This window comes from Bombus bifarius, unplaced genomic scaffold (genome assembly GCF_011952205.1).
Source record: "Bombus bifarius isolate JDL3187 unplaced genomic scaffold, Bbif_JDL3187 scf7180000010271, whole genome shotgun sequence".
NCBI classification, from domain to species: Eukaryota; Metazoa; Arthropoda; class Insecta; order Hymenoptera; family Apidae; genus Bombus; species Bombus bifarius.
In genome coordinates, this window is record NW_022885586.1 from 2,656,703 (window position 1) to 2,666,056 (window position 9,354).

At 34.0% G+C, this 9,354-nt stretch overlaps 2 protein-coding genes across 7 annotated transcripts; one reads left to right on the forward strand and one right to left on the reverse strand.

Annotated features, from left to right (window-relative positions):
- Window positions 1-45: 45 nt before the first annotated feature.
- LOC117216512 (protein N-terminal glutamine amidohydrolase-like) lies at window positions 46-8,996 on the forward strand. Of its 6 annotated transcripts, none has more exons than XM_033463251.1 (6): window positions 2,226-2,359; window positions 2,900-3,305; window positions 4,121-4,274; window positions 4,410-4,680; window positions 4,799-4,965; window positions 8,930-8,996. In XM_033463251.1, the coding sequence occupies exons 2-5, from the start codon at window positions 3,214-3,216 to the stop codon at window positions 4,951-4,953; spliced, it is 672 nt and encodes a 223-aa protein (XP_033319142.1). In that variant the 5' UTR covers window positions 2,226-2,359; window positions 2,900-3,213; the 3' UTR covers window positions 4,954-4,965; window positions 8,930-8,996. The 6 variants fall into 6 exon arrangements, with proteins under 6 accessions (XP_033319147.1, XP_033319142.1, XP_033319143.1 ...); XM_033463252.1 differs by lacking the exon at window positions 8,930-8,996 and having other exon boundaries at window positions 2,900-3,047; window positions 3,120-3,305; window positions 4,799-6,813; XM_033463254.1 differs by lacking the exon at window positions 8,930-8,996 and having other exon boundaries at window positions 2,900-3,047; window positions 3,125-3,305; window positions 4,799-6,813.
- Window positions 907-2,074, reverse strand: LOC117216513 (isochorismatase domain-containing protein 2-like). Its single transcript, XM_033463257.1, has 4 exons — window positions 1,777-2,074; window positions 1,459-1,602; window positions 1,193-1,378; window positions 907-1,116 (listed from the first exon to the last, which is right to left on the reverse strand). The coding sequence occupies exons 1-4, from the start codon at window positions 1,903-1,905 to the stop codon at window positions 964-966; spliced, it is 612 nt and encodes a 203-aa protein (XP_033319148.1). The 5' UTR covers window positions 1,906-2,074; the 3' UTR covers window positions 907-963.
- Window positions 8,997-9,354: the final 358 nt, after the last annotated feature.

Here is a 9,354-nt window from a genome sequence, read left to right on the forward strand (position 1 = left end):
AAACTAGGACTACTAGGACTGTAAAGGCGGTTCGTTTCCCGCTGTTTTTTCAGTATCGTTACGATCAAGTGGTTTGAGAAGTTACACAAGTTTCACAAGTCAGTGATAAACGAAGGAAAAATGTTAAAATTCGTAAAATTGTCTGATAAAGCGTTTGCACCAGTAAAGGGATCACAATATGCTGCTGGGTTCGATTTAAGAAGGTATATGTATTTGTGAAACATGTACATACAATAGTAAATAACGTTTGGGGTTTCCGAATTATCAAAGTTTCATATATTAATGAGTACTGATTTTTTTAACAGTGCCTATGAATACATTGTGCCTGGACATGGTAAAGCACTCGTCAAAACAGATTTGCAAATTGAAGTTCCTGACAGCACATACGGAAGAATAGCACCACGTTCGGGATTGGCATGGAAACATCATATTGATGTAGGCGCAGGTGTTATTGACGCCGATTATCGGTGAGTGTTTTAACAATTAAATTATATATAGTATATAGTGGTTATGAGACAGTTGTGAAATGTATAAAATAAGTTTCTGAATGTTGGAGCATGAGAGATACGATGGATGGTTGTGGAGTTGTACTATTTTTGCATCAAAAATGTTCAAATTCTCATTCATTGTTTTTTTTAACATAGAGGAAATGTGGGAGTAGTGCTATTTAATCATGGTAATGAGGACTTCAAGATTGCACCAGGTGATCGTATAGCCCAATTAATTTGTGAAAAAATAATATATCCAGAACTTGAAGAGGTAGATAGTTTAGATAATACTGATCGAGGAGAAGGAGGATTTGGTTCGACAGGAAAAGATTGAGATTTTTGTATTCTTTCTATTAAATTTTATTTAATAAAGATTATGTAATTTTTGTACATCATTCTAAAAAATATTTTCTCCTACTAGTCTTGAGGATTTTATATTTATCATTACGCACAGGTATATATTTATCATTGTGATTTATATCTTTGCAAGAGGGACTAGATTAGTATATTGTGTTGGTGTCTTTACCAAACTTTGAATATTTTTGAATTCCTTGTGCTTTGCATCAGCTAGTAACTTGAAAATAACATTTTCTGAAGTAGCTATATGGCACCCTATATCTCTCATCCTCTGTGAAAGTTATACAGATTAACCACTATATCCATTTATAATTTTGTTTCTTTATAAGATTGCGCTATATTTTTACCTGTAAGGCCAATAATCTATCTTCTTGAGTACGAGAAGTACAGCAGTCTGCAACAGTGTGTACTTCATATCCATCTTGTCTTAAGTCGATTGCTGTATTCTCTATGCATACATGGGTTTCAAGACCAATGAGAATAACTGAATCTGGTTTCTGACCAGCACAAATTGTAGAAAGTTCCTTGCTTATCTAAAATTTATTTTAAAAATTATCGAAAAAGGTATTTTAACAGTGTCCTTTGTAGAAGAATAACTATGTAATGTCCATACTTCAGGAATACACATGCTAAATTGAGTCTTTTCAAATGGCCCTTTGGCACCAGAAATATCAAATTGGGAAATGGTTTTACCTAGAGCCTTTGGATTTTGCTCAGAAACGATAATAGGAACGTTTAGAAGCTTCAATGCATTTATCTGTAAATATATACATATATAATCTAATCTATATTATGCTCAGTGATTTGTACTACATAACCTAGAATCTTTTCAAGTACCGAATGTTAAGAGCCTAAGATCCCATTAAATCGTGTTATCTTATGTGTACATATATATTTATATCACATGCTATATCCATTACTACATATTTACCAATTTCACCGAGTTTTGTGTGATTTTATCAAATTCGAACATAACCTTAGCGAATTTCTCTTGAACGTCACATATTAACAGAACACTTTTACTCTGCTTTAAAACAGCTTTTGCAGCGTTTGTTGCCATATTTACAATAATCCTTGAAGATTTGCGTGACAATATGAAATAAAACGACCCTGCAGAGTTACAAAGCGAACCAGTTGGCGAGGTCACTGGTGCAATGTCGACGAATTTCTATATCGCAAGCTAACGTGCTTTCATGTTATGACGCACGTGATATTATTCTGTGATATTCAAAGTTCACGGCCAGTCTTAGCTTTACTAACTTTAGACGTGTTGCATTTAATCGATTTCGTACGAACCCTCTCGATGTGCGAGCAACATAATAAAGTGCATAAAGATATTACAGTAATTATCGTACAGGAGTGTAAATATATTTGCAAGCGCGAAAATGTTGCTTCGTTACATTTTGATCCTACATTTCTACAGATGTAGTTCATTTTGTTGATATATCGTTAACTTGTCTACTTGTCGCTAGTATATTTGTGTTTTTATGTACAAAAGTTGCCGACCGGTCAAGGTACGTATGTATATATTTGTACACAGTACATATGCATTATACGCTTTCAATACATTGTAATGTTATAGTATTGTTTATTGTATCTGCTTAATTTTGACATTATCTATTATATCCTGACATTATATTTTGGCATTGCTTATCTTGTACTTTTGGAATTTCAATTAAGGTTTCAATATTCTGATTGCTTAAAAGTTTACATGTATAGTACTGAGTAAAGTTATATAGTAAGGTCAACAAAAGAGCAGTAAATACAAGTAATTGATATACAGTTAACATACATACACACATATACAAAACGTATACTAAATTTTGTGTTACTAAATTATACAAATGGATTATTACAGATGGAAACTTAATGAAATTGTAAAAAAAATTCTTTACAAAACGTGTCGTAAGGAATTACTGATAGTGAAACTATCATACAGATGTGCAATTATAAAAGTATGTTCCAAGAGCATTATAAAATGAAAATTTAGACGTAAAACGTAAAACAAACATGTGTCGTATAAATTTGTAAAACATTTTTTAATATGTATTCAGAGATGTAAATTTAGTGATTTAAATCGACTGCTTTCGCGCATGCGTGGTAGCGCTGCGACCCAGGTGCAAGTCGGATGTAGGATGGCCACATAGAAGAGTGGAGTAGCGACGAGCGGCAGTCAAACAATGATATCTGGGAAGATCGGATGTACGGATTCTTTTTGAGTATTATCAAACTGTCCAGATTGATCTAATCAGTTGGTATAATGTTTACGTGCAGTTTAAGTCACGAATTGCACAAATTTTAACAATCTGGAAATAGTATTTAATTAATTACCGAATCGTGGTACTTTGATCGAGTTTGTAAACAAAGAATGGCCGGGGAGCCTCGTGAAACCGGGCATACGAAGCCGTTGGTGCAGCTTTTCCCAAAAGCATCCGAGTGCGTGTATACGAGTTGTTATTGGTAAGTGTTTTCACGAAATTTGTCCGATTTTTCTATAAAATTATCGATTTGAACAAATAAACGTGTCGTATTGCGGTATATCTTGCGATGGATCGATACGTTGCAGTAGTACAGAGACGGCAGTGCGATATGTTGCCGCCATCTTTAAAATGTATGAAATATCCACGAATCATGATACGCTATTGTGCACCGCTTTGAAAAGACCCGCGCGTTTCCATGCACTGCTTATTAGTAGAATCATGTATTTTGCCTCTTTTTTTTTTAAATCTTTGATCAACAGGAATATAGGAGTTTAATACGTTCTCTCGAATTAATCATGCATGTTAGTTCGTTATGAAAGTCTATCGACAACATGTCTCATCCGCCTTTCAGCTTGAACGAATTGTTATGTTTATTTCATGACAAACACATAGCACCTACCAGCCGTACATAAACTTTCCTTTGCATCTCCAATAACCTTATTTCCATCATTTGCTCCAAAACTTTGAATAATATCGATTCACGGGTCATACGACTTATCATCTACATTTAACAGTATTTCTATGCGCTGTTTACATTTCCAGTTGCTTGCATATATATCACGAATCTTCATCGGAAAGCACCACATGCACTTCCTCTATTTCTGTGCACTGTTTTTCCTTTCTGGTCGATTGTGATCGAAGCTAGCAATCCCGAGTTATCGTTTCTTTTTTTTTCCTGTTTTCTACCACCGTTCGTGTTGCACCGTGTTGCATCACATTTGCACACATCTAAAAACGCGTATCTTTGATCATCTCGAACACGGTCGTCTGCAAGAACAAACTATGTTATTCTAGCGAGGAAAATGTATGGAAGCTCTGTCAAGATGTAACGACCAGACACGGATCGGAATTACAGCATTGCTATGTTGCTTTCGTGAGCAACTCCTGGCGTAGCGTACCGCTTTGGCGACAACGTGCAGGAAAGGACGAGGATAAGCTCGTAGTTTGGGTCAGTTGGCAAAATCAACAAAAAAGAAAACGATTATTAACGTCGAAGACACCACGATTTCTCATTTTCTTTTTAAGCCTGTAACTATGATAGAGCTAGCTCTGGGGGAAAAAACGTGTTTGTTTGTATCCATAGGACTTCCACGTAATCCTTATCTACGCACCCGACGAAAGGGCGGTTGTTTACGATTTAGATAGCGCGTTGCCGTTTCCGACGCATTTCTGGAAATACGCGATGGAAACGTTTAGATCGGACGAGGTTCTACAGCCAGAACATCACAGAAGATTCAGAGTGATCCCAGCCAATGTGTACTTGCGAGAATTTGCATCGGATCGACATCATATGAAACGCGAGGATGGAACATGGATCAAGACGCCACCGGATTATCCGCCAATTTCAACATCAAGTATGTTTATCGAATAACGTTAAGGCATGGCTACGCAACTATAAAGGGATTTCTTTCTCTCCTTTTTTTTTTTTTCTTACTACACATGTATTCGTTTCTTCTTTTGCAAACATTCCAGCGTGCAAGGACAACTTGGATTCCTTTATTAACATGGATCCAGGGACCGGGTTTGGGGTTGTATTGACTTTAGACCAATTATTCGACCGATTTCATAGGCCGAATGCGATCCCAACGGCTCCTCGTACACCTCATCCGCAACCTACACCGACTTAAGTAAACTGCTAAGTAAGTTCCGCAAGGATAACGATTGTCTGCTTCGATTTCCAATTGTCAACAAATGAATTGTATGGCCTAAGGGAATTGGTTAAGTGCATGTACCTTTGTGAACCGAAATTGGGTTAATATTCGATGATAACATTTATCTAAGCATTATTCATCGTTCAAAATCACAGCTATATCTCTGTGAATGATAAACCGATCATTTTATTTCTATCAACATTCTTAATTCGCTATATAACCTTTAACACTATCCCTGTTTATATGTGTCTCACGCATTTTTTTACTCCTACCTATTAATTCGAATTTAAATATAAGGTGTTTCATGCGACGCACAGGTCGAGCGCTACAAATATTACACAGTGTGAAACACCCGTATAAAACCGTATATTTAAGATTTTAAGTATATATAATGGATATTCGTGTGGATCCATAAATGGATCGTACAATTGGAACTTATTAATTCTACGAACAATTTGATTTGAAAATCCAGCATGATTATTTCTCGATTTAATAATAATGATGAAAACCTGTTCTTTTTTCAATGTTATCTCATTTAACAAAACCGTATAAGCTACATGATGTAATATGTAAATTATTAAATATTGAAAACGGTGAAAACCATAAATTTACATAAAGATACTAATACTGATGTTAGAAATTGATTCTTAATAATAAATTTGATGTATGTTTGCTTGTCGAATCGCAGTTTTCTTTATGAAAATTTTACATCATATGAAAAAGGGAAAAAGAGAAGGAAACAAAAAATAGTGATGAAGAGAAAGAAGAGAAGGAAGCAGAGGGAAGGAAAGAATTAATTAATACCTCTAAATCTATAAAGCCTTTTGTTTCTACTGTGCTTCCAGGATTCAAACAGCAATGATTTAATGCAATATATGGAGACTTTTTCAATTGAGTGTATATACTGCTTTTGTCTTGTATGATTGTGCCCTAAGAGGTATATGGAAAATAAATCTTCACTTGTGATTAAAAGTGATTAAAAGGAATATAATATAAACAGATAATATTGATACATTTCTCCTAATAAATTATCTATCGGCTACTAAAATTTCACAATATTATACAGCTTTGTTCTGGTTTACGGTTTGGTACGGGTCTTTCCTACTATTATCGTTGAATGCTACGGTTCCAGCGATATTAAATTATGGGGTCGGAGCCTCCATAATTAATCAATAACAATGCAAGGAGCAGTAACAGCGGGGAACAAAAGAGAGCGCCTGGACAAAACGCATTTGATCAAAGGGCGTAGAGCCCCAGCTTACCGTTGCGAAGTTCGAGATTTGCTGGCTCCTCTCGTTATTCCTCGGCTCCTATAATATTTGGACATTTCTCCATTTTAATAAAGAAATCAAAACTTACAAGAAAGATCCACGTCTTTAGAAAAACCAATTCTTTTATAACGATAGTTCTACTTATGTGTAAAAATGTACTTGATACGATTAGACACAAGTAGCAATATCGTGAGAAAAAAAGTGGTTTCTGCAAGGACATGCGCTTTTTCCTATAGTGTCGATACCTATTTGCCTCTATTTCTAGGCTATGCCGATACGTTATTTGTTCCCCTCTTTTTCAAAGTCTTTTTACAGAACCTTGCCAAGAACCCCATCTCTCTGTGTTGTCTGCTACACATTAACTATCGACCATGTTCCAAGCTTTTGGGTTCTGACCCAAGTATTGGGGATGACTGTTCTCGTCTTCATACGTTTTATCATAACGCGTAAATCTTTATCGCGGCTTTGCTCCATTGGTGGTGTTATCGTTATAGTTATTGTGTCTAAGACTGACGTATTTATGGACACATTCGTTCGACGAAGTATTTACTGGCGCTTTTATTAGCGCTGATGCACAAAAAAAGAAAAACGAGGAAAGCGCTTATTATTGTTGTGCAACCGAGACAGTAAGGGCGAGAACGTGATCTTTGCGATAATGTAAAATAGTTATTGTAATTCTTGTGATACTTTACACTTTCTACTTTGAATACCTACGTATATACTGATATTGATACTAAAAATTGATTCTTTATAATATGTAGTGTGTTTGCTTGTCGAAACAGAATTTTCTCTGTGAAAATTTGATCAATGGAAATCGAGGCTTAATTCGAGCATCCAACGCGACCAATTGTTGCCTACATCGAAATATTATTTTCGAATCAACGAATGTCCCTTAGACTCTCGGAAATAAATTTTGACAACGAAAATCTCGGAACCTTTGACCTCTCTAAAACAGAGTACATGTATACTGTATCTACGTAGTAGATTTCTTACATTACTTTCCATTTACTTCTCTATTCGCTTATTTCAATTGAAATACTCCAATCGTCCTTCGTTTTGAAACTTCGCGAACGTAAATTTGTATTGGCATGTAAATTGTTACGATTTCAATGAGAATAACTTTACAATTGCAACAAGACTATGTACTCGTAGATGTTTTAGCCAATCTATTGTTTTTAGCTGTAACACAGCGTGATACGATGCGACAGAAAATTTAATCGACAAGCGAATGCAAACGAGCTGTCGGTTCTTCGAGTAGATTGAGAATCATTGTTGAAAAAGGCGAAGAACCGACAGTCGCGTTTATAGTCTAAGGGTACGTCCACTCTTTGCCTTCCAACATCTTTCACTAGATCTCTTTGTCTTTATCATCGACATGTGTTTTTTCTCCAATTCACTTTATATCACGTTGCTATTTGCATACATACTTATAAGCAGACGTATCACCGATTGTGGGATAATTAATTAATCACTGAATGTACATATATCATTCTTACCAGTGTTGGGTAGATATCATTCTCACTGTTGTTATTCGAAATTTTTTAACGGACAACTAAATCTTTCTTTTTCCAATTAGTTACATATATATATATTTTATATATTATACATATATTAGTTAAAGTATTAAATATAAATATATAAAAAATAATTTATAAATCTCTTGAGCTACATGTTATATTTATTGATATATCCTTGGAAATATAATTTATATATATTATTATTATTATTTGTAATACGTAATATATGTGTACATTATATAAACACGCAAACAATAATTAATTTATATATTCCTCAGGATATATCAATAGAATACAATAAATATTTCAGGATTTATAAATTATTGTTATATATATAAACGAGAGACTGAAATAAGGGTATATATGTATAATAATATGTTACTTAGATAACATTATCTTATCAAGAGATAACATAAATAATTCCAATAACGAACAACTCCAATAGTAAATAAACCATTTATTAATTAACATTTCCCTTGCTATTTTTATTTCATTGAAATTTTATTCGAACACATACCCAACACTGGTTCTTGTCGTCGAATGTGATCATCGCGGAAAGGTCTTGTCGCTTATACATCGGCATCGTATCGTATGCGAGAAACTCGGGACCGACGTTTTTAGCATGTAATATCTTCGATTACCAAAATACAAAATGAACAAAAAAAATTTTGAGAAAAGACCTAATCTCTATCGTTCAAAGTATCGCTCTAAATATATATATATATATCAGAAGAAATTACTATATTATCATGACAGTGATCATTATTATTATTATATATATATATATTTATTAATATTTCATATTTATTATATTGATATTTTTAATTAAATCGTATCTATTTCGATACACCGATGAAAGAGAGTTTAAAATGTTGAATTATGCAATTTATCGACGTTTAACATATTCTCTTACCATTGTCGTTCTACGATACACATATAATACATATTGTACAACTTTTTGGAAAAGGAACAAATCACAAATCTTTTTCGCATGTTCACAAAGAATTATAAATGGGATAAAATGAAATCTATTTCCAAACTTCGTCCTTTCTATAATCAGTTTTAATAAATGGATGCACTCCGTTTGTCTCTTTGAATTTTTATCGATGTACTGTTTCGATTTTTACGAATCATTACCAAGATCCTCTCTCTCCTCTTTCTCAGGTCAGGTGCCACAGTGAAACAACAGAACCAAAATGTCGAATACTTCCAAAAAAAAAAAAAAAGAAAAACGAAAAAAAATGGTAATCGAAGTTTAATTCTCCAAATGATTCCGCTTTTCTTTCTCTTTGTTGGGTGCGATCGAATTTTTGCGTCCAAACTATTATGTAACATTTCTTAACAAACTTTTTTCAGCATAATCGAATTTTCTATTCTCTCCGTTTAACATGCTTTGTCGAGATATTTGGTGTTTATTGAAATTATCTGTAACAAAGATTTTGCTCAGTATGCGCATAGTATTTCCGGCGTACGTTTATTACGTTTATTATGTATCGTATTACACTGTTGAAGAAGAATTGTACAGTAGGCATCGGAGAATTAAAAAAAAAAAGAGGCAATGACGCGCAAATTTTCAAATGTATACTGTA

Excerpts from the sequence above, each read along its gene's own strand:
- LOC117216512 (XM_033463256.1), top strand. The coding sequence starts at position 121 with ATGTTAAAATTCGTAAAATTGTCTGATAAAGCGTTTGCACCAGTAAAG. Across the intron at positions 204-305 it reads GCTGGGTTCGATTTAAGAAG|TGCCTATGAATACATTGTGC; the intron begins GTATATGTATTT and ends TTTTTTTAACAG. Across the intron at positions 4,275-4,409 it reads AGGATAAGCTCGTAGTTTGG|GACTTCCACGTAATCCTTAT; the intron begins GTCAGTTGGCAA and ends TTGTATCCATAG.
- LOC117216513 (XM_033463257.1), bottom strand. The coding sequence starts at position 1,905 with ATGGCAACAAACGCTGCAAAAGCTGTTTTAAAGCAGAGTAAAAGTGTT. Across the intron at positions 1,379-1,458 it reads TTAGCATGTGTATTCCTGAA|ATAAGCAAGGAACTTTCTAC; the intron begins GTATGGACATTA and ends AATAAATTTTAG. Across the intron at positions 1,117-1,192 it reads ATAGATTATTGGCCTTACAG|AGGATGAGAGATATAGGGTG; the intron begins GTAAAAATATAG and ends TAACTTTCACAG.